This window comes from Copadichromis virginalis, linkage group LG2 (assembly GCF_057382275.1).
Source record: "Copadichromis virginalis isolate Kocher_CV1m ecotype Utaka linkage group LG2, C_Virginalis_male_GT1.1, whole genome shotgun sequence".
NCBI classification, from domain to species: Eukaryota; Metazoa; Chordata; class Actinopteri; order Cichliformes; family Cichlidae; genus Copadichromis; species Copadichromis virginalis.
The window spans coordinates 37,015,588-37,041,453 of NC_140619.1; the positions used below are offsets into that span (position 1 = coordinate 37,015,588).

The 25,866-nt window shown below is 38.2% G+C and overlaps 1 protein-coding gene across 7 annotated transcripts in view; it reads right to left on the bottom strand.

Annotated features, from left to right (window-relative positions):
- diaph2 (diaphanous-related formin 2) overlaps positions 1-25,866 on the bottom strand; it is a 373,933-nt gene that overhangs the window by 93,639 nt on the left and 254,428 nt on the right. For all 7 annotated transcript variants that reach the window (XM_085433575.1, XM_085433570.1, XM_085433569.1 and 4 more), the window contains one exon: positions 7,151-7,275. In XM_085433575.1, coding sequence (XP_085289701.1) covers positions 7,151-7,275 — 125 coding nt within the window. The remainder of the gene's footprint in view (positions 1-7,150; positions 7,276-25,866) is intronic.

Consider the following 25,866-nt stretch of genomic DNA (forward strand, 5'->3'; position numbering starts at 1 on the left):
ATAATTCAGCAACACCCATATTTATAAAGCTCAGAAGATAAAAACAAATGCAACAACACATGTTATATTTCATTCATAAACCTCTTCAGAAATATAGCTTTTTATCTTGTTTTTTATTGCAGCCTTGCTCTCTGTAGACCAACAGCACCCAGTGCAGTGCTGGGAGAACAGTGAACATCCCAGCATTGATGAGAACAGCTCGCACAAGAATGTATACTGTTTATTTTGAACAGGGTTCATACTTCTATGGAGAAGCGTGCTGGCATCTTGAGAATTATAACACATTTTCACAACTTTTTGCAGCTCAGATAAGTCATTTGTCTGCTTGTCAAAAATCAGTATGTCTGCTGAGATGCCACGTTCAAAGTGAGGAATTACTATTTATTCTTGTGACTGACTCATTCTTTCTAAATCTGAGTGGTTATCTTTATTTATTTGGACATTTACATTAAGGTGCAAGGCACACTAGCAGAACTAAAGCACGCAGGGAGCACTGCTACTTATTTACACTTGTTTCCCCTGAATTTTGGATAATTAAAAGGCTCCGTGGTTTATCTGTGTTTTAGCTAATTGGCCACACAGTTTACAGTGAATTTCATTAGCAAAAGAAACCACTTCAGTTGGGGTGGCGGGGTGGGCCATGAGGGGCTTGGAGGAAGGTGGTGATTAAGAGAGGGAGCTTATTTGCAGCGAGGGGGGTGGGGTACTTTTGCTTTAAACATTATACGGAGCTACTCAGCGTGTTGCCACCAGCATGTTTTAACCCAGTTTTATTTTACACAAACATACAGAAATAAACATGATGATTCTCTAATTAATCTGACTTACATACTGAAACACATAAAGGTGTAATGAACTGTGTTAACTTTTCCAAACAACACTTACACTGTCTAGCATAAAAACGCAAAAAATACTCGCTAACAAAAAACAAAACAAGTGAGGGGTATTTCAAGCTCACCCTCTATAACAGAACAACTGCTTCACTAAGAGGCATTTATTAACCTTAAGTGTGTGGTGCTGATGCAGGGGATTTCTGCACCTGTGCAAAAACCTAGCCTGAAGCCAACAGAGTGTCCAACTGTTGCTGTTTTGACAGGGGCCATCCATAAACACACTGCGGTGAACTTCTTCCTTTGAAATGCGAACTAAATCAGACTGAAGACTAAGAGAACAACAAAAAGGAGGTACCTGTATAAATGCATCTGTCAGTTTGTATTAGAAGCTAGCCCCGGGACTGGAAAAAACAGTGTCTTGATTAGAGGACTAAACTGGTTTGAGAAACTCACACTATTATCTATGTGGGTCCAAATCCTAGGACTTCAGGCTCTCTAATCACCCAGAGGTGTCAATAACTACTGTAAATAAGTATTGCTGTTCAATCGTCACTTGTTCTTGTTGGGAAATTATCAAGAGAGGTGTGGATGTGGGAGGAATTCTACCAATTTGAATTATCTCATGATAGTTTGGCAAAATCCTTCCTACAGGGAAACAAATCCTTTTGATTTCTCTAAGACTCAGGAGTCCAGACTGATATCTAAACTCATCAGTATGACAATGCACTCCTCAAGACTCGACTATCTAAACTTTGGGGTAAAGTAAGACTATTTTCTTATTCAACTAATAACACAGCCATGTACAATAGCTTAAAGGCACACAGCTCTATTCACTTATCCTTGTGAAAGAATTCAAAAGACGTTTCACTGAGAAAACTCAGTCACTGTGTAAAAATGTGACACACGCAAAAACACAGATATAAAATACACTAAAGATTCCCCATAGTATAATATAAATAGCAGATTTTTAATTTCTTAGTCAGAGGACCATGTTATTTTTTTGTATGAAGACGCAACAGTGATGTTCTGTGATTATTGCACTCTGGGAAATAAAAGGTTAAACTAAATATCAGTAGTTTGTGTTAAGTCATTGAATACAGTACACAGAGATGTACTGGGCATGTCAAGGTATTCATCAGGGTCCACTCTGGTCTCTCATCCTCCCCACCAAACCACCTCTCTACATCAATATTCTAGCATGCACAATCGCATCCTATTCTGTTTTATCATATTCAGCAGCAAAGTGCAGCGTGCATGTGTGTGCACATCATAGCGATAGCCTCTCTGGTGAAATAGGGCTCTCTGGGGGCTTGTGTCTCAACTCTACAGCCTTTGTGAGCCCCCATTACTTCTGACAGATAGCGATCACAAAACTGCTGAACAAACACCCCATTCAGTAATTAGCATACATTACAGTAATGGAAAGAGAAAAATGTATCAGTAAAGCCAAATGAAGTGCTTCCACCAAGTTAGTTCTGGCTTCTTAGTCTTCGTTTTCCTCTTTGTCCTATGATTGAGATCTGGTGGCAGAGGTGGGACCAAGTCATTGTTTTGCAAGTCTCAAGTAAGTCTCAAGTCTTTATCCTCAAGTCTCAAGTCAAGTCTCAAGTAATGTCAGGCCAGTCAGAGTCGAGTCTCAAGTCACTGGTGTAAAAGTCCGAGTCAAGTCACAAGTCTGAAACTTTGAATTTCAAGTCCTTTCGAGTCTTTAAAAAAAAACAACGAAAAAATAATGTTGCAGTTATGCTAAATGTAAATATTAGACCATGTAATTTTAAATCTGTGTTTTTCTCAACACATGACAAAATAGTGAACTTAGAAAATATACACAAATTGTGAAATTGCACCTCTTTAAAATGCAGCTCAATTAAACCTAGCTCCAAGAATAATTTTCACCGACAGTTCTGAGATAAGCTGCATGTTATTCTTGGATGCGGTTGTAGGACCAGCTTTAAAATCGCATGACAAAAATATCATACACATTAAAAAAAACTGTATCACCAACGTAGCCTGGACAACATATGCTAGTTAGATGAAGTCAGTTATCTCATCCTAGCATATTTATATGCATATTTATAATCATACGGTTCTTGGAGTGAGTGCATACACTCATGAAGTTTAGTAACTTCAGGTCACTGCAACAAGCCCAGGTACAGTTTACCGACAGATGGGTACAGGACCTTGAAATGCACCGTGTAGAACGAAAGACCATCGTACGTATCATAAGTTTACCAGTCTCACAAATTGTCGTCATAAATACACATTCCTTAACCGTTTATTAATAGGACCTTTGAGCTCAATGGTAATTAATTAGTAGTGGAAATAATTTCTGGTAGCATCACAGAAATGTAGCAGTGACAATAATACTGTATGCTGTAATCGTACTGGACAATTAGTGATACAAAAAACCTGTTTTATCCTGTGAATAAAAGTATATGTTTTTGTCAGTGTACCATAATAACAGAAGCGAAACGCAATATTGTGTCAGGACAATTCACTATTTATGCACAATAAATAAAGGAGCATAGCGCGACAATTTCTGTTCAGCGCCAGACTTGCTTGTAACCTATATCACCAATTATGTTATGAAAATGACGTATTAACTACTAAAAAACACTGACCTTCGTGTAAATGCTTGGAGCAGACTAACCTGTGAGCTGGAGTGTTCTGGGACGTTATATTTGATCTTTGAATGGCTGCAATCCAGTCCATCCGTCGCGTCTTTGTTACTTCGGAAACATGGCTCGAACAATTTCTCTTCAACGACGTAATCCGATAACAACCGATCTCTTTACCCGTCGGCTTCCCGTGGCTGTCATGCGACCGGCTATTGCAGTTAATAATACAACAGCTTCTTGACATTTTTGTGTTTCTTTTTATCGCTGTGTGACTGATTTCAATTGAAAGCCTGCGTGCGCTAGTACCGCTTGCCACGAGTTCCCAGAATCCTTTGCGGTTCTACCCGTGAATGACGTCACATTTTCAATCTCTATATAATATGCATGTTAAATTTTATATTTGGGGTAAAATATCAAGTCTTTTCAAGTAAACCGGTTCAAGTCCAATTCAAGTCCCAAGTCATTGGTGTAAAAGTCCAAGTCAAGTCACAAGTCTTACAACATTTTTTCAAGTCAAGTCTAAAGTCATAAAATTAATGACTCGAGTCTGACTCGAGTCCAAGTCATGTGACTCGAGTCCACACCTCTGTCTGGTGGCCATTTGAATGCACTGAAGTCAGTGTTAAGCTCAAGAAAGAAGTTGATTTGATCTTTGTGTCATGTTACCCTGCTAGAAAAAAATGATGACATTGTGGTCATAAGGGGATGCACATGATCAGCAACGACACTCAGGTAGGTGGTGGCATATTAAGGAATGATACCGGATGCTTAAATTCTCCCTTAAACTAGAGTAACAGAGGCAGGAGTTTACCAAAGCCAACAGGACCCAAGAGACAGTCCAGCACAAAGTAACAGGATGTAAGCTGCAAGCTGGGACAGCATAAACTGAGAGGCACAACCATGTAGCTTGAATAGTGTGCAGGAACATCTGTGCTGCATATGGACTAGAAGTCCCAAAGTACTAGAGGGAGACACCACAGAAGGTGGTCAAGAACATGGGCTGAAGTCCCATGAGACTTCAAGTTCCAGACTGACAAGCAGTTGCTGGCCAACCAAGCAGACACAGTGATGGTTGATAAAAAGCAGAGGACTGCAGTTGTGATAGATGTAGCAATTCCAGCTGACAGCAACATCAGAAAGAAGGCGCAAGAGAAAATTGAGAAGTACCAGAGCTGAAGAAACAACTGGAGCAGATGTGGAAGGTAAAAACCAAAGCCATTTCAGAGGTAATAGGACTATTAAGAGCTTTATCCCTCAAAATAGATGAGCAGCTCCAGCAGTCCAGTCCAGGCACAACATCAGAGGTCTTTTACTGGGAACAGCTAAGATATTGTGCAGACCCCTAAAACTCCCAGGTCTATGATAGAGGACCATTATTTCTATGTAACTTTGATTATACAGTCTCGAGCGGGGTATCATGTTGAAAAAGTCCATCTATTTACCTCTTTGTTTTACCTCTTTTTTTTATCAAGTTGTCACTACACTTTTTAAAACCCTGCATGGTTTTTTGCTAGTTAAAGATGAAAGACATACAGACTGGAACAGAAGCATATGTACTCACCTACACATCCAATGTAAATTACCTTCCCATTTTCTCTGCATCTCTCTCTAGCGCACACACACAAGCACACACACACAAACGGAGTCTGACTAATTCATCACAGTGCCCAGCCGTCAAGACAACAGAGCTTCACTTAACTTTTTCAGGGTTGCTCAAGCATCAAATGCACGACTTTTAGATGTTGTTGTTCTTCCATCTGTCATGCTTCAAGGAACCAACATCCTTTTCTTTAATCCCAGCATAAAGTTTAAAAAGGTATGTTTCCCTTGATTGTGCTATCTTATGTACAGCAAAGGAAATGTCAACCCCCAAAATACGGCCCTGTATTTCACACTGTCACTGTTCCAACACTCGGCATTAAAGTGCCCCCTAAGCTCATAGCAAACGCTGGTACTACAAACTTCAGTGATTCAAGCAGTCTCCACTTTCAATCTCTCCTTATGGTCCATATGCATGTGGATTCATTCCATCACAATGCTCATTTACACAAAACAGTCCAAGATCTGATATCTGAGGAGATTTAATGTGGTAGCAAAATCTGAGAAAAGAGCTAAATTAACACAGACGCACACAGACACATACAGGCAAAGGTTTCCCTCTGTATCAGACCCCCGAAATCAATTCTCGGAATGAACAGTGCAAAACGTAATTTACTTCGACGTCCTGATAATATGCACTGTGCTACAATAAAACAACATATATATATATTTTATAAATCCTAACATGTTAACACAAAAGAATGCATGAAATACTGAAAATCACATCCTTCTTTATTCTCCCAGTTATTCGGGAAGTAACTTTATAATCAACGATGAATACAACACTGCAAAATAAAATATAAAATATAACCATGTCATTGTTCCAACCTTTAGCAAAGTAAGACACAAAATCTGTTTTACTGCAGTAAATCTGTATGAGCGTCATTCCTAGGACCACAGCATGGTCAGGTAGGATGGGTAGGGGTGGGTGGGTGTGTGGGGTAGGGGTGATGTTTCAGGTCATGGCCAGCCAGTTTCTCTTTGCCATTCTCTGGGGAGGAACTCCAGACAGTGAAAAGGAACCATACTGCAGTATATCTACACTTCTCCATTTCCTCTCACTCAAGCCTCTAGTTCTCAACGGAGCCTGGGAATCAATACTGACATTGGGGGAAAGAGCAGCTTTCTTGCCTGCCTGCTCTGCTTCATATAGTAGCTGCCGCCAGGGAAGCCTCTGCATCAGTTTTTTCTTTTTTTAAATGTAAAAATGTAAATGTCCATCTCTGGTTTGAAGAGATTTTTAGGGACTATTGCTCTCGTCCCTCCAATTGTGCTGATTTAGCCTAAATAGATATCAGATAAAAGGAAGTAAAGATAATGTTATATGTTAACTTTTGTGTGAGCCCCTAGCATATGGAAACACCCACTCATGTTTTAAATTACTCGAGAGTAATCCTTTCTTTTCTTTATAACATTAGAGACAAACATGCTGACTGCTTCACTGTGTTTTTCCCCATGAAAGGCACCTTAGCCTCAGGGTATTGACAACAGACTTGATTTTCACTATTGATCAAACCTATACAGTGAGAACCTTTCCTCTCAGAAAGGGCATTCAAGAAAGTGCAGAGACATGGCTAATTCAATTTGGGACTAGAGATGCTTGGGTGTAAGTGAAACACTCTGTTATCAAAACAGGAGAGGTGTCATGAGAAAAGAGTTCGTGGATGGCTGTGTGGAGAGGTTTGTGGTCGGCCAAAAGATGAAATCAGGAATAAGCGATAAGTTGGTATGAGGGGCCAGAGTCCCTATTAGAGGTCCCCAGGGGACAGGCAGCAGTGGCAGAGTGAAGTAAAAATAGCCACAGGCATGATTTCACTCTTGGGACCCAGGGAGGACTGAAGAGGGAGATCTGATCAGCGTCTCACAGCAAGGCAGCCAGATCCATTCCCCAAGTTCCCTAGGGTGCCACCTATCACACCAAGTGACTTAAACTGCTTACCACAGCCAGGCTGAACACAAACAGCACACAACTTTGCCACTGCTCGCTACAAAATAGGACAAAGAATGTCCTAATATCGCTCAAAGCGAATGTTGTTAGGGAGCAAATTTACGTCCAAACCTGTGTATTGTCTTGGAATGAACACAATAAAAAAAGGATATAGACATCTTTTCCACAAACTTATCTTGTTCATCGGCTGTTTTGGGGAAGTTTTCGATGTCATTCTCAAGCCTCTGAATGTGCCGTTCCATGTTGGTCAAACTGCTTTTTAAGATCTCGGCGGACACTGTGGAAAAGTGAAAACACACACAATAAGCTGGTTAGTATCAACAGTTGAGCGGGCTCTTGCTCCATATAGGAGTAACCCATGATGAAAACAACACATCCCTGAAAACGTTAAACATTTAAACAAACATATCTACCGCAGAGGGAGACCGATGTGACATACTGACTCCACATAATCCATCTGCGTATGGCCTAGAAAAGTGAGCACGAGTGGTAATATGTGTGCACATTGGGTGTGTGTGCCTGTCTGCAGTGGCTCATTAATCAGTCTGTAATCACTGCTTGCAGAGTTGCTGTGGAATCCACTATATTCAGATCAGGCCTTTCAAGTAGAGACTTCAAACAGCATGCAGTGTCTTAGGGGATCAAATGGGACAGGAGCATGGATGCAGTGGCATGTTTAGGTTCCTGTAAAGGGTTTAGTTTTATTGACACACAAATTCCAGTTTGCTCAAACTGAACATATGTCATGTTGGTTAAATGGTATTGCCCAGTTTGAGAAAGGAAAGAAAAATAGGCTGATCAGAAAGCCAGTAACTAACTTTCTTTAATATCAGAGGAATGAGGAGATGGTATAAAGAGCACATGACTAAAAGTATCTCTGTTTATTTGTTTTTATTTAAGCTGGCTTTGAGCTTCCTGTACACTGTAAGCCCCGAGCCTTTTGAGAACTAAAAGAGAAACAGTTGACAAAAATACTGTACTGTATTGAGAAGAAACATCTTTGTATAGGAGTAGTTAGAAGTGAAGCTGAAGCTCCTCCATACCTGCTTCACACCCTGGAGGACGGGGCTGTGGCCCCCCCCACACTCCCTAGCAGATCATTACATGGAGAAACCTTTGGAATGCAAGCATGCTGATCCACACAGGTATGCACACATGGGTATTCACAGACGCGGACTAAAGCTTTCTTGGCTGCTGCCTCAAAGCACACTGTGCGCTGTCTATCTTGCGTGCTGCACAATATCGTTTATTATTTAGTAAATATTGATATCTATGACTAGCTAGTTTATTGTGATGGTGCTTTGTTTTCTCTATTATTATGTTGCTCTTTGTTGTTTGCTGTCTCCTCTGTTTGTTTTTTTTGTTTGTTTTGTTTTTTTCTCCATACAGGTGACCCAGGAGTTCTTTTTTTTTTCTCTCTCTCTCTTCCCCCCCCTTCTCACCGTCTCTTCTCCCCTTTGGTTTTCTTTCTTTCTCTCCCCCTCTTTCTCTCATTCATTCCCCCTGTCCTATTTATTAAAAAAAAAGAAAAAAAAAAGAATTGAAGCTGGTAGTGAACCTACGTGAAAGAGGGTTCGTGGGTCAGCTAAACATGGGTTTATTTTACTTTCTGAGGATATGTAAGTTGAAGCTACATTCATAAAGTCACTGACTGGACTTGCACAACAGGAAAGGACACGAGGTCACAAGAACCTCTGGGATTCTTCATCTTAAGAGTGTCAGCTTTCATTCCAGTCTAGCTTTGATTTTTCACAATGTTGACTAAACACAAGCAGATGAAACTACCTACTCGGCAGAGTAACATGTATCCTGCTGATTAACAGGTCTTGCCAGCTGATATCTTATAGGTTATATGTTATTTGAATGGGCCATCCAGTTCTACTTTGCATGAACTCGTTATTATTTGTTTCAAGTACAGATTGAATACAACAACCCAGGACAACTTTTAATATTTGGCACCACTTTGACATCTGCTGAGTGTTTACATCCTTTTGTCTGTAACTGAAGAGAAACAGAAAGCTGTGGCAGGTCTCACTGACATAAGGGTCAACCTTGTCTTGCTTTACATCAGTTCCACAGCTCGAGTTTGTCCTCTCTCATTTTCTGACAATAAAATTGGATAGCAATATTTTGGATCGCATGCACTATACTGTCTGACACAAACACAAAGGGTATCTAAGCTGCATTTCCATTAGAACACACACCCATACACAGAAATTGCCTATTGTGATTGGTCTAGAAGCAATGCAGTGAGAGTGATGGGTGAGGTCACTGTCATTATTAGACTTTTCAGCTAGCTAGCTGGGTAGACTGGGAGACTCACAATCCCTCCTTCTCAATTCTGGTAGAACTGACTCCTGGGAATGACACTGAGAAGACCACACTATCACATAGTCTGTTTCTCGACTGATAGGGCCCCTGAGATCCACATGTGCTTGTCACTTTGATCTCAGACTTACTAATGGTGAAAAAGGAAAGCGAGCAGTGGACAGATGAAGCAAGAGGCAAAACAATTAAATTCACATCAAGCCACTGGGAATGCGTTTGTCATTTGTTATGGCTTATGATAGTTTTTTTGTGGATTGAGTGACAGTACTGACTAATGGCTTGGCTGAAAAACTGATCATAGGAACCAAGCATAGTGTTTTTTATGAGATCAGAGAGGGGTCATAGGAATTCAAAACAGAAACGTTAACATGGGAAGTAAACCAGATGGGAAACAAGTGAAACCCAGCTACATAACAGATTACTTGCATACATGCATTTAGCATTAAATTTGTAGCTGTAGGCCACTTTATACTTTTCATAAATTTGTATATGTAAGTAGAAAATCCAGCATTGATTCTTATGGGATGTCATTAGCTACAGTGATACCTTCTGTACGCTGAATACATGTTCCAAGTGGATGAGTGGAGAAATAAAGAGGGCAGGTAGGTATATATCATACACACAGAAGCGAGGGATGAGTGATGTGTGGCGATGTAGGAAGAAAAGAGAAAGTAAAGAAAAGACAAAAGCCATTTTAAAGCGATGCTCTAAGCTGTATGAATTACAGAGTGAGGGGAAAACTGCGAACGACATCCTTAATTTATTGACATGAGCTCGGTAAAACTGGCCATTGCGGCATTAGTCATTCCTCAGAACAAAAGGCAGACAAAATGTATTTCATCGCGTTTTGCCTTGTTTCCCTCAAATAAACTACCAGGGAAAAATACTGTGTAGCTCACGATACCAAATCAACCGCTATAATGCGAAGATGTCAACCTTCTATTCAGTCATCTGTTGAGGGGAGCAATTTTCATTTTGATTTATTGACAAATAATACCAATCATTCAACTAATGCTCTTGCAATGCTGCCAAAAGTTACAAAGGAAATAGAGATTTATTTTGAACATCGCTGCCAACGCAGCATAAAAGATCAAGTTTTAAATAATCTAAAGACTTATGAAAACAAAGACAAATGCAACATAAATCCTTAAGAGAAGGTCATTGATAAATACATTTATTCCTTTAGCAAAGGAATAAATGTATTTATATGACACAGGGAAAAGGGACACACAGAAAGGATGCACAAACACAGACTGCATAAAAGCATTTTTCAATTTTATATGTTGATTAGGTTTAAAAATGATCTCTTAATTAAAATATATCTCAAAAACTAATGACAATCCGATCGTTCAGTCTGACGTCACTAGCCGTGTCTGGGTCTAAACTCCGCTGCAGGTCCATATATCAAACGATCACTATGGCATTACTGAGAGTTGAAAAACTGTCTAAAGTCTTTCATCTTTAATAAAATGATCAGCGTTCTGCTCTACCAGGTGTAACAATTGAGTTTAACTAACAGGCATCCATGAAAACGGAATTTATGACATTTAACGGAGTTAGAAGTTAGCAGGAAGTTAGCTCGCTAGCTTCTATCTAAATACAATATAGCATGTCCTGACTGCGGGGTTTTGGAAACAAATTAAAACGTACAGCTCTGTTATCACTTCCAACATAAATGAAGACAGAAAACTAAACAGCAGTGATGTTTGTAGGGTCACTGAAGTTGGGCTAGCTGGTATATAATGATGTGCTACGTGACCGCTAGCGACACAGCTATGTTAGCATAATATAAACAAGCTAACTTTTTTTCCACTCGATAAAAGTTAACGTGAGTGTTCTCGGTGGTCAGGAACAAATGTAATCGCATGGCAGGATGCTGTAAAAGGACCAAACTTCAGCCAGGAGAACAACTGAGATAATCCATCCACAATACGAGGTTAGTCATTCATATACTGCTGCATGGGCTGGGCTGTAGTTACATCCTAAGGTTTTAAAAACTGAGCTTAAATAAATGATTAGCGGTAATAAAAGCCGAGGGAGGTCAACAGGGATCACTAACTGTTTTAGGAGCTTTTTGAGATTAAATAGAAGAAAATACATAACATTAAACATGTTAACAACACAAAAGCCATATTAAACGCAGACTACTTTAGGCCTGGAAGTAGGATTCGTCACGTCATCACTTAATAATCGGATGAGTATAAAACACTAAAAAGTCAAATGTTATATTGGATCAATTTAACTGAAATTCATGTTGCAGGGAGGAATGAAAGTTTAAAAAAAATGGGTGCCTTTCTTTACAGTGACAGCCGAAGCTATTCTCATTTGAATCAACTTGTTTTTCCATTGCATTAATTCTCTGTGAATATTTGAAATCTGCAAGTCTAAGAGGTACAGTAGTGGCTAGTATAATAGCATTTCATATGTGGAAAAATATTCCAGCCTCTGGAGATTATAGGCGTTAAATTCTTCGAGAATCCAAAACAGTTTTAGGCACGCTTGCATTTTTACCCACGCAAAGCTCTCACCATTTCATTGACTATGCAACATGTAAAGACAGGATGACCTTCAGTAAACTCTTCACATGACCAGCTACACATAATATGTGCTGAAAGGTATATTCATCACATCAGAGTAAAATTGGTTATTGATCAGCGCAATACTACCAGTCAAGACAATGACTGATTGTGTGTGTTTCTAAGTAGGTGTTGTACACATTAGTGCTACTTCAAATACCTCTACTTTAACATGACAAAGAATTTTCCTTTATCTTTTTCTTTAGTCTCGGTGGCACCTGAAAGCAAATAAGAGATGAAGTGGGAGACAGACTATTGTACAGCAGAGGAAAGCTACAAGAGGATAAACACAACTGCATGTGTTTCCTTTTCAGGAGGAATCAAAGCAGCTCAGGTTGCAGTACTGAAAGTGATAGTGTTGCTGTGACAACATAGTCACATTGTTCTTTCTGATTACCTTGAATCATGTACTCCTAAAAACAGCAGGCAGGTGAAAGCCGCAAATGAGTAAATTTAATGGACAGCATAAAGTTGGAGCTCAGGATTACCTGTAAATATTAGGGTACAATTTGAAACCATTGGAAATGATAATCTACCTTTGGTATGGTTTCCCGTTGTTTACTAGAACAAAAGATAGCTTCTTTAGTGATCTATTCATGTGTGAACAATTAAAACACCAGTTTGTTGAATTATTTAGATGCATCGTATGGATAAACGATATTATTACTTTCACTCAGAGGGCAGGAAGTAGCACAGTGTGCAAAAATAGTCACAGCTGTAATTTTCCATCAATCTTACACTAATTGTTTGCACATAAAAGGATGAAACCTTCTTGCTTTTGCTCTATTTCCTCTTTTAATTTGCATTTTCCTTAAAGCATTCATGCAGAAAAACTGTTACCATAATGAAGGATTTGTTTGCCTGATTGTAATTGATGACCCCCTGAAGAGTAAAATCAGAAGGTTTAAATTCGTAACGGTTAATCTGTAAATCCTTGCTATGATCACTTCTGAACAGAGGCCTCAGATGTTAAGCCTGGAGTCGCTACAACCACCACTCTCTCCCCATCCTGGAAAAAAACACAGCTAAATTTTGCAGTGTCACCATATCCAATATTCTTAAGCTACCAGATCAATCAAAATTAGAGAAGGAGAGATATGAACGTTAAACCAAGAAGAATAAAACATGACTGCATAATTTTTTAATTATGACATTTGAATGGAAGTATGGGCTGCAGCCAATCGGAAACGTACAGCCAGGCACCAAAAAACACACACTTTACTGTTCCTCCCGATCTAGAAGCAGGGCTTGTTTGCAATGGGGGTCATGTCTATGAGACTTTATTGCTTTTGGCAGCCATCAGAGCTACAGCCCAGTGCCAGATCTCTGGAGGAATTACAAATGGAGTCAATTACAATATATTTTGATGCATGGGAAAGTTTAGACATTGACCTGGGGTGATGACAATTCCCTGGGAAGTGCTGAAGAAATCAGTCAGGGTGATGTGTTGCTGCTATATGTAAGTCTATGCCCTCTGCAATAAAAAGAATGAGGATCTCAAAAGGGGTACAATGGTTTACCTCTTCTCTCCTGACAGCCAGCAACCTAAATGCACCTGAAGATGGTAATTTCTCTTTGTCAACACGTGTTTTTCTTTGATATTGTTATGATACGTTTCTTGTGACATGCCAACAACAGAAAATTATGAGTTAGGAATATACAGCTGGACGGTTAGGGTAACTGATTTTAAGGCAAGGTGTATGAAAAACACCAATGGAAGCTGAGTTACCGTAGCTTGAAGAGGCAAGCATGTGTTCCATCTTTCATGCATGTTTGCACTCATGTTAGGCTGACTAGGTTATCCAAATAAGTGTGCTGTTGGGTAAGTAGCAGAATAAGTAAAACCTCAGCTATGTTCTCATGCTGATGCTTCAGTCACACTTACAAGTACAACTACTAATTAATTACAATAACAAATGCCTGAATGCCTTTTAAAGTATGTATTTATGCCACAATTCATCACAATACCACAGTTTGGCTGACGCTGAATTGGAAGCACACACACAAAAGGAAATGCACACATGTATAACTTCAAAATAATAATGAAGGAAATGACTAACTTAAAATACATCAAACAGGACTGCATTCACAGTAAGATGGATATGGATATGACTTGGTGTGGCATACCAAGTCATCATGATAGCCTGCAGAGGTTGAGTCTTGCCTCTAACCTCATTCACAACTTCAAAGTTGCACCTTATCACATGGCTAAAGGTAATTCACCTGACACCTCTAAAGGGAAACACTTAACTTGCTATTTCTACATCCAAGACACCAAAACCTTACTTCAGTTATTAACTGACCTGAAATCTATAAATATATTTCTTCACAGCAATGCACTATAGTTCAGAATCAGAGAACTTTTGCAAAAAAAAGAAAGAAAGAAAAAAGAAGAGAGAGCTGGAAAAAAAAACTTAGGGAAAGAAAAAAACAGATTCAAACTGAACCAACAACAAAATCCCAGCTTTTAAATATTTAACACTGAATATAACAATGTCAATTAATATGCAGTAGCTGCAAGCACCAATTACCAGGGCGTATGCCCAAGGGTGTGTTCGTGCTCGTGCGCCCCTGAACACACATCTTCTAATACAGTTAATCTTAAAAGAAAGAGCAACTGCATCAGCACAAGAGCAAAGGAAAACTGCTGGATTCTAGTAAATATGTGATACACTACACATGATGCAAGAAGTACAAAATATGCTTTGTGCCGAGTTCAGGTTAACACTTTTTTCAATTGCAATAAAAATATGTCTGATTTCTACATATAGTAATAGTAATAATCTGTGGGACAATATTGCTGCTATTTAACTAGTTTACATTCAGTCTTATCAAAGGTTTTGCTTGAGTCTAGACTAAGAAAGGCCAACTGCTGTGGGAACACTAGAATGAGAAGAGGATAAATTGTGGGAGAGGGTCATGAACTTGACTGATATTTTTCTATTATTTATCTAAGAAAACCTGTCAGTGACATCCCATCATGATCTACAGTTCACCGGTGCATATTCACAGAAGAGAAGCGACTTTTTAAAATGAGATTTTTTTTCTTTCTATTACTTAAAAATTGAAGATGGCAAAAATGTATACTAATTATAACCTACCGTAATTTCTTCTCAGTTTACTCCAGAGGGACAGGTGGAAGTGTTATGAATTTTCAGCAAAACAACAATGATGAGGAGGAGAAGAAAAAGACAAAATAAAGGAAAAGAAACAAAAACAGTTCTTAGTTTTCCTATTGTTTTTTAAATTAATGTTAGTCACTCTTACTTCTCTTCTTTACTCAGTTTCTCTGGCCTCTGTTCTCCTCCCATTTGTAGCGCAAGAGCTCCCTCTGGGAGAGCCACACAGATCAAAGTCTGTAGTTGGGCATATTTACACAAATCTTAATAAAGATGGCTGATATAAATATACAGCATGTCTATCAGGTACAGTAAGAAGTTTAACTACTTTCTCTGCAGTAGTTAAACAAATATACGTAATAGATAAAACTTCTACTTGTATCAGTTAAACCAATCCTGGGATTTTTTTAAAGCAATATTTTCTCATGAAGATAGAAATGGATTATTGCAGTGCCTAAAACTGTTAATCTAATATGGCCCCCTTAAAACTAAATGTATGTACTGAAAAAAATATCTTCAGAGACTAAAATCTAACACTGATGACCATAAATGCATCTCTTCAAATTTAATATGTATGCACTACATGAGGTGATTTTTTTTTTATGACAAAACAAAATGTGCCTGATGTGTACTTAGTGAGAGCTTTTCAGACATAAATTCACTGTATGTATGGCTGAAGATCCACGTTCTACCTTTAATTCAGAGATAAATGTCATCAGTCTTTTGTAGATTTTTTAATAAAGAAAAATGTGTTTGTGCATTTGTGATGGTGTATGACTCATAAGAACTGTGTAGGGTGGACGATGACTCAAATCTGTGTTGGCCTCCCCATTTTCCTTTTTGCTGATAAAGTTCTTCCAGTGTTCTTCCACAACACTGGATTTATTGATCATGACATGTTGTTGTTATTGTCTAACTTGTCTATGACTCTGTTAAACATTTATTTTGCAATGGTTACAAAAATACAGATGTTGACAGATAACTAAACTCCCAGCATATCTGCATTTAAAGGAAAATTCCCGTCTAGTTTGGTGATAGATCTCACTTCAGGCTCTCAGTGAAGTTCTTCAGTCCAGTATTAAAATGTCACCCTTTAATCATTCTGTGTTTGTCACCATCCACACAGACAGCAATCCTTTGCATTATCCAAGTATAGCTCTGTAAACGGTCATAATCACATTGTCATCCCTGATTTAGATTTAAATTATGTATTCATTTCAGGAGAAAAGACAGCCAGGCTGTTTTTGATTGGCCTTAAACTAAGTAGCCATAGTGACGAGATATCTGTTAAACGTTAGGTCACCTCCAGTTAGCAAACAGATTTTATCTTCCAGTGCGGATGACTGGTTAAGGTGGTTCCTTAACAACAGGAGGAGGACGTGGAGGTAACTGAATGTCTTAAATATGCTAACTCACTAGAAGCCGTGGAGCTGTGTACAAGGTATTTGGCAGTGGAAGCAGGAATACATTTTAAATTATTCAGTTTAAGGTACAGTCCTCATTCTTAATGCAGCAACCTTTGCAGGTTGGATTTAAACCTAATCTTTGCAACTCATACTTGTGCGTTTTGGGTAGCAGTGGAAATTGATTGATAGTTCTTTTCAAAATCTTGAGTGGTGTTTTGGGGTGCAGCCTTTTGACAGTTCTTCCTGGAAAAGGAAAGAAAAAAAGCACCTTCCACACTTTGTTCTAAGGCTCTCCCAACATATTCACTTGCTTCATACATGCTAAAAGCCCAGGGGGCTTGGGAAGTGTAAGCAGTTCAACTTTCCTCTTAGACCTCTGTTGCTATTTTTTAAAAGGTTATTATTTTTTCTCCAATAGCACAAAAAATATCCAGCCTATCTTTACTTTAATGCAGGTCAAATCGTGGAAACGATGGATTACACTTATAAATACATTAATGCTGCGTGCTATGTAATCAATGGGTAAGCCTGACAAAATGTGGAAACATTTTCTGGTAGAAAATTTTTAATTTCTTTTTAAACTCATAAATGCTCGAAACCCTCCTTTTTTCTAATATAGTTTTGTTACCAGCTGCTTGTTCCACTTCTGCATGTAATTTTATTGTGACCTACATGTGGCTACCAAAATTAGGATTTCCTATGTCCCTATATCACACTAATAAAGTAGACTCAGTAAGATTCATAACCCTTACATGATGAGAAAGGTCAGATCAATTCCAGCACAATCCACATTTGTCTTCATTTAGAAGTCACCATATAAAGAGGACGTATGATCCCTTTAGAAACACATGTTTAAACCGTAGAATCATTAAGTATTTAAACAGGGTTGTATTCAGTATTCATTTGGCTGGAGTGTTGACATGTCTTTTGTTTTTCATTCAGGAGACGAGACTTGGTACGCACGATTGCCGAGCCATAAACATAGTCCCTTTCCACCTCAGGCAATCCTTAAACTCATCAGCAGGGTAATGAGACTTTTGAGCTACGAGATGAATTAACTGGCTATTTGTCTTGTTTTTACCCACCACATGCAGAGTAGTTGAATATAGCATGGGGAGCAATCCCGGACTGTGATATATGTGGCAGGACAAACTGACACATAGCTGAGTTTAAGAAAATTGACTGGGTTTCCTGCAACAATGTGAAACAATTAGTCTCTTGCATTAGTCAATGTAATAGAAAAAGGACCTTGAAAGCCACTTCAGTACTGAAAGTTTGAATATAAAGCCTGCATGCACACACAGAGTAAAATATAAATTGAAATAAAGGAGACCTTTTAATAGTGGAGAGAAATCTTAAGTCAGTACCATAATCCTTTACATATAGTGCTTCTAACATTGGCTTGCTGTCCAACTAAATTCAATGGATGGGACTGTGAGTGGAAACCCAAAGAAGGCTCATGTTTTAGACGCTGCACTTGTTACATAAACTTGTTTGTCTTTGCAGAGAGGGGTGGGATGACTGCTCCTTTATGTTAGAGCTATAACACAATGCAGGAAGCTGCCACAGTTTAATGTGTTCCAAACATTGGTGTATTGGTGTTCTGTAAATGAGAGGCAAAATGTAAAGAACTTTACTCTTTCATGTAAAATACTATCTATTGACCACATCTGATAAAAACTGGTGACTTCATGTCAAGTGAAGAAGACACACTGTAATCTAAAACCTTTGCAGATGGCAACCACTACCAATTTAATTGAACATTTTATCCTTAAGGAAGAGCTTTTTATTGATAACAAGTGAGAACAAGTGAAGTAAAACCAAGTAAATAAAGGCCCCCAAAAGAATAACCAAGCCATGAGATCCCTTTAATGTAGGGGCCAATTATTAAGGTAATTAATACAATTTCCTTGGTCTACATCACACATGCCTTCGCCAATTTGTACACTAGTCCATTTCACTTCTTTCTATATAACCAATGTAGCCAACTTTTGAACCAATATAATCTGCAAGTGTCTTTTTAAAGACAGATGCACTGCAACACTACAGCAATGTCTTTCAGTCAGCTAAAGAAGAGATTCTTATTGAAATCACTCTTTCTATTTGCAAAGATTCTGTAGGAATTATTAAATCAGTTAACCATTTATTCTGGGACGCAATGCATAGATAAACAAAATGATAATCACATAACAAATAAATATGTTAAAGGGTATTTTAAGTGATTGTAGTTGCAGAGGTTATATCGTTTTTATATAGTTAAAGAGTGGACTGCTACAAGTGCCAAAAGACTACCAACAACACAATGGACCTAAAATTGCAAAAGATATACAATACTGGGGTGTTTCTGCTGTTATCTAGTAGCCCACAGCAGCCTCACTGTGCTTTCCCATTTACCCATTACTTACAGGGGGTTTGTAGCTTGCAGCCAGTCACCCTATTGTAATAACCAACAGCTTTAGGCTTTGCTAAAAGCTGTTGTTGCTCTAGATGCACGCTAGACACTCCATGAATATAGGTCACCAGTTAAATGAAATTTTAACCTTCTAAGTATCATAAATGTGTCTGTAAAATATGTCCTGGGGGAATTATTATAATAAAATGATTCCAGTCACAGGAGGGAGAACGTTTTTCTGCAGGCAAATTTCAAGCGGACTTTCCCTCCTTCTTGGTTTTAAACTTCATTTAGACAATGCCTCATCTGATTTGAACTGTGAATAGCAAGTCAAATTAAAATAAAATGTCACTCCTGTAATTGGGGTCCTGCTGTGTAATCAAAAAGTGCTCATGCTCAAGATGCATATGCAAAAACTCTCCATTCATAGTTTTGCAGCCACACGTAATTAAAATATAGACAACCATGAATGTACCCTTCTCAAGTTCATACAGCTGAAGTGACAGAGTAAGGTAACAGCCAGCAACAATAACTTGCTCATATCTTGGTAAAGCATAGGGCATTGGCCTTTGGAAGCTTTTTGGCTATCTCACAATTTTAAAGGAAGCAGCTAAATATTAAATAAATATTAATAGGGTCCTTTATTGCCTAAGCTTGACTTTTCCATAAAATTTCATTACATTAGGTCGGGTAATTTGTTGTTATTCTGGTGACAAGTACCAAGCAGCATAAGATAACACACGATGGCAGACGAACAAATGTGAACACAGAGGACCAGCATCACCTTTACAAATGATGTTATAAAGTAGCATGCAATGAACCTTTGTGTATATCTTGAGTAGAAAACTGCTCAAAAAAGACCCATCCTGTTGCCATGGCAGCTGTAGAGTCAGTATTTGTGTACAGGTAAGCTTCTGTGCAAGGACCTAAACGGCTGAATGTTTCTAAACCATCCAAGAATGTTTTTCATTTATTTATTACTTTGAAGGGAAGTATTTTTGATTTCTGTTCATTTGATGATGATGTTGATTTCTTTTCACTTTTTCAGGTTTAAGTACAGCTTGGCCAGTAGTCGGCAACGGTTTGCAGACAACCTGATATCTTCCATGTAAACTATGGGGGACTATGGCAATCTGATGGAGACCAACAATCACAAGGAGTGTCAGACCAGTTACTTAAAAAAATAAATACATAAGAAATCCCACACCATATTCCTCTCTCTACCAAATATTAAACAAAGCTTTCTCTGACAAAAATGCAAACAGTTTAAATGAGGACTGAGCCAGCAGAAAAACAGAATTGGACTGCTGTGTCTTCAGCTATTTAGAATTACTTAGGTTTGTACCATGTATTTGATTAAGTTGGACTGATGGATTTCAAAGCGGAAAAAAAAATCAGTGAGGAACATGCCCTTATATAATACTTAACTGGTCAAAGTGAAGACTAGCAGCATTTAAAAGTTTTCATTCTTAATATAAACAAAGGGTAAGCAGGGCAGAGGAGAATAGAAATCTGCAAAACTGAGGCAGAGGCCTCTCCAGGTAAAGAAAAAAGTGTACAGGGGAAGCTGGAAACAATAATGGGCTGACATGAAACATAATCCCCTCTGTCTGAGATTTTATTGGCAGCCCCTCCAAAGAATGGTGGCTCCCCTATTATGACTTAACACATCAAAATCGCAGCATAGCACACACAGAAAAGGCCACCTGATGATAAACACAGCAGACAGCGTCAGAGGCTTTATCTTGTGGCTGCCTGCAGCTCGACACAGGTTCAATTTGGCCTGCAACAATCGATTCTGTCCCTTCTTACCTCTGCTTCATTTGGTGGAATAAAAACAGACCTTTCGGTAAAGAGCAGGTCTCAGCTGGTATGCCATGTCAAGGCAAAGGAGAGGAAAACTGGTGATAGCAAGACACCTGAATTGCAGCTGACCATTAAACAGGTATTCACATTTTTACAATCATGATATTTGAATCATGGTCAAAATAGTAGATTACAACTTGCATGGACTTTGAAAATTATATATCAGTTGTAATACACAATAATGAATAAACCCAAATGAACAGTGGAGCTTTAGGAAACTATAGCTTTAAGCTATGCAAATAAAATAAAATAAACATTTTAGGTCATCTTCTATACCTAAATAGCAAACACAGAAATTTTATTATTATTTATTTATTACTATTTTGCTTAATAACTTGGGTTACAGATTAGTTGTAGAAGCTGAAAAGAAATTTCACGTACTTGACCTCGTTCTTCACCTATCTCATTGGTGCATGCAAAATTTATCATAAACAAATTTAACAGAAAATTAGGAAATTTGCTGATTGGATTATTGGCTTGTAAAGATGGTTATCTTTATATACATACGCCTTGGTTATTCGAACTATGCCATGCACCATCTATAGAGTCAGACAGTACTCTACAAGTAATAACCACATTGTAGTGGCATATAATAACGCTATAAATAAATATGGAGTATAACGGAGAAAGTGTTGGTCTTGTCCATTATGCAGTACCATTGGGTCGACATGTGACTGACCACTAAATTCCTTCTGCAGCATGATAACGACCTGCTATAGATATGAAGAACTAGCTACAGTCAAAAGAAGAAAACGAAGTCTCGCAAAAGGTGTGAACTGCCCACACAGACCCCGCCCTTTGAAGTTCTTGCATGTTGTCTTGTGTGTTGATTAGGAACAGACTGCAGTTTAAGTTGCAACGACTGTTTGTTAAATTTATAAAAGATATCTTTCTTGGTTACTGGGGTGCAAATTTCTACCCCACCAATGGACATTTTACATGCACTAATTCACACAGCTACTAAAGGTCACCGAACTTTAAAACATGATGTTACTTCATATCTTGCACAGACAACCTATGGTATTGTTTTCCTGGGAGAAATTGAGGCAAGTCGATTTATTTATGTTTTTGTATTCTGCCCCTAAATATGAAAGGCATTTTTTGTGGAAGCCACCGTCTTGTGTTTAATGCAAGAGTGACGCCATAACTGTCTTTATTTGAAGAGAGCATCATTATTTCCTGAGATGAAAGCAACAGAGGTGGAAATGATATCATACTCATTACATGGGAGGAAAACACTCTGTTATGGTGGTGGGCAATATAGAACCTCCTTTTCATGACAATTATTAATACCCTGTCCCATTAATTTGCAATATCATCCCCATCTCCAATGAAGGTTATCCCTCTGCTCAGTATGCAGGCAACCTGGCCTCAAATTCTCAATTTCACATGCAAATGTGGAGCAACTGATTTAAATAATATTTGAATATGGATTGCACAGTGTGACTCCATATCACAGAGCTGTAAAAAAAAAAAGAAGGTGGAAAATGTAAATCGTCAACATGTAAGAGAAAGGTCATCGTGCGGACCTGTTAGATTTATTTTTTAAATAAAGGGCTTGCTGCTAAATTAAACTCATTTCACAAGGCCCGAGGACAAAATTAGAGGAGATTGGTCTGATTTACATCTCAAAGCCAAACAAACACAATACAGTTCATACAGCACAAAAGAAGCAGTTTCTGATATGATAGTGGATTTATCTAGTATATGATCAACAACAGCAGTTGCTTTTATACACAAAGATGAGGAAAAATGGATGATTTACCAACTTGTAAACTAGTTCACAACGATATAGCTGAGTCTGCTACAATGCTGCGTTCTGTTTGCCTTAGAGTCAGAGCTCAGAGAACAGTAAACTTCTGCATGGTGTGCACTAGTAGTGATTCTAGAAAACCGAGGAAATGTAAGCGGCTGTTCTGACTTTCCATGTTGGAAGTCCAACTTTAGGGAGCAATCCAGTTGAAAATTCCAACCCCATACTTCAGACTTCAGCTGTAAAGCATCATCAAGTCACTGGTGCACAATTTTGCATAATGTAAAGAAAATGTGTGGCAACAACCATTTGGAAGGTGACAGATGAAGATAAGCACGATGTTGGTAGACCTAAATGTAACACATACAGCGAAAGCTTCAACATAGGCAGCAAATGTACTGCCACGTCTTCGTTCCTCTCAGGTGTATTAACCCTTTAAAGCCGGTCGGAGCGGCGTAACTATTTTTAAATCCCGGTAGCACTGCAACCACGTGAGCTAGCGCAATAATTTTTTTTGCATATGAAACCAGAGGAGTTGTACTTACATCTTATGCCATCAGCTTGTCCTCGGTCACGGTTTCCTTCCACATACAGCTTTGCAAAAACTGCATAAAAAGCGCTTGCAGGAACAAAAACATAATATTCCAGAAACACGCTTTGCCGATCCGATCAGCTGTTTGTAACACTTCCTACGTCCATCAGCGTGAACGATCACATGTCCGCCATGACCTGCCCGAAACCAGAAGTGACGTCATTTTGCGGAAATGTAGTTTTTTACCATCAGGGCCTCATGAGCCTATACTTGTGTTTTTAAAAGTTATCTTTGACTTTATGACTTTCTGTGTTGTTTCTGGGATGCTTAGGACTCATATTGCACTGCTGGAAATATTTTATTTTGATGCATATGCTGTTATTTTGCAAATTTGCACTGTAATATTTATTTTCGTTTTTCCTGCAGTATATAAAAATTGGTGTATTTCAAAAATAAAACTATGAAGACACTTAAAATAAATTTCCTTTGGTGGGAAACTAGTTTGTGCAACTTTTTTGTATTTACAGTTTTGAGGGATAAGCCTCTTAAATTTCTCTAACTAAAAATATATGTTAAAAAATCAAAAATGATTTTAAATTTCTTTGTAGTTTATTGCACTTTTTTGCAATTTATGTAATTACTATGCACTTAATGCAGACATATTATTAAAATCTGGGCTATAATGGTTGTATTGATGTATAGCAACTTGAAATGCTCCAAAAAATGGCTCCACAGCCTGTAAAAATATAATATAAGCTCTGGCGGACTTGGTTCTATGGCAGGTCTTAAAGGGTTAAAAAAGGAGTGATGGTGGAATCTTCACGCAGTGGCATGTGTTAACTAAAAGGGACACATAGGAATCTGTTCCCCTGGGCCTAGTAAGACTCCAGTGAGTAGCACTGTCATGTTTGCCTATGCTCTTATATTATATATTGATGAAAACCCATGATAAAAAAAAATACTCAATTTAGAATCCAGAATCAATTCTCACCCCCACAATTGCACAGGAGATGGCGAAAGCTGCTCAGATTCTTATGACAGCATTTCATCCAAAGACACGTTTTCTCAAACAGTGGTCAATAGAGGCAGAGCATGCAGTGAAGCATGGAGAGCAAAACAGAGGCACTTTACCGCAATGACCACCTAGTCAGTAAATTATGTGTTGCTTTTCTGGGTAAATAGCATGTCTGTTATAATGTGTATTTTTCCTCCGCGTCATGGTGTGACTCCTGCGTGTGAAACAACAAGAATGAGAACTAGAATCGGCTCAATAGATAAAGGCTATACATGTTGAAAAAGCTTCGGACTTATCGGACCTAATGGCAACATATATGTGACAAACTGGAAGTAATTTCTCTATTCCCATCTGACAGAAAATTTGCAATTAAAAGTGTAGTTTGAAATTAATTTCCCCATTTATTTAAAGCACAAATGATTTTTGAGCAAACTTTTTGAACATCTGAAGTTCTTTCAACAGGTGGCTTGTTAGTTGCTTCCTGACACTCAGAAAAAAAAATCTGTGGAATTGGGTATAAAATTTCCCTGATATTAATTAATCACTGATTGTCCTTGTGTAAAATTATTAGCACTCTGCTATTTTGTTTGACATTATCCTGTTTTTCAAAGTCGTTTGTGGCATTCGGCTATAAAAACACTGTTTTCTGTGTTAGATTATTATAAGTTGACTTCTGAATCCAAATGAAAAATACTTTTCCACACCGTATTTAGAAGTGAAGTGTTCAACAGTCTGGGCTTCAAAAATAAAATTTTATATTCCAGTTTTTGAACTAAAAGTAAATGACTGGGTAAATAAAAAGTAAATGCATTGATGCCAAAATGACTATTGAACAATAGTGTCATACCTATTTGGCAAGCTTAGCCTATTAAATATAGACCTTACCACTGAAGCATCACACAAGCACATAACATAAATCCTTAACTGGGTGGGCATATTGTACTGTGGATTACGCTCTTTCAGTCAGTTAATATCACAAATCCTTGCACTTGTTATTGTAATGTTGCAACAGGGCCTTATCAGGAGAGTGCAGGGATCACCTCAGAGAAAACTCAATTTCCGGCTCATTTGTACAACAATCGTCATCATCTTTCTTATCAGAATAGCCTGACAGACATGCTATCACAATTCTCTAGATGAAAAACAACTTCAAAGTTCCCCAATGTTTAGTAAAAACTCCTGTCAATGACTTCTTAGTTCTGTTGCTTAAACCTTGCTATGACAGGTCAAATGCATCGTGTCATATGCTTTTGTCATTGCACAATGCATACCATATAAATCAAGCTTTGTGATAATATTCGGAGTCAATGGAAATGTCGAGCATTGTAATGACTTCATGAAACTGCTACATGGAGACCGAAATCTCTGAGGAGTACAGAATATTGTAACATTTATCTGAGCGGTACTGGAGCATTCCCTACATACTAGTGCAATTAGTAAATGGTCAACTGTAGGGCTATCTTGCAAACAAACACTGCCTCACCCCTAAAAATGATGTTGTGGTACATAAATACTATGAAGGCCTGCAGTCCTTAACATATATATATATATGTAAATGAAACAGAGATCTGCAAAAGCAGTAAACTATATTTTCTATTAAAAATCATGTACATTTTTTGAGGAAAAAATATGTCATTATAACAATAATTGTGCAATATTATCTGCTCAGATATTAAATTATTGCAATTATGTTACGATTATTTTCATCTTAAGGAAAGAATGGTTCTTGCTGTGTTAGTATAGAAAAATCTAGTTTTTTTTAAATGGAGCTTCCTTGTTCACCTCAGCTACTGGAACACTCCCAGCATTGAAAATGGTCTACTGCGACAGCCTGAATTTCTAGACTGGCAAAAAGCATTATTCTCATTCCTGGTCTCATTG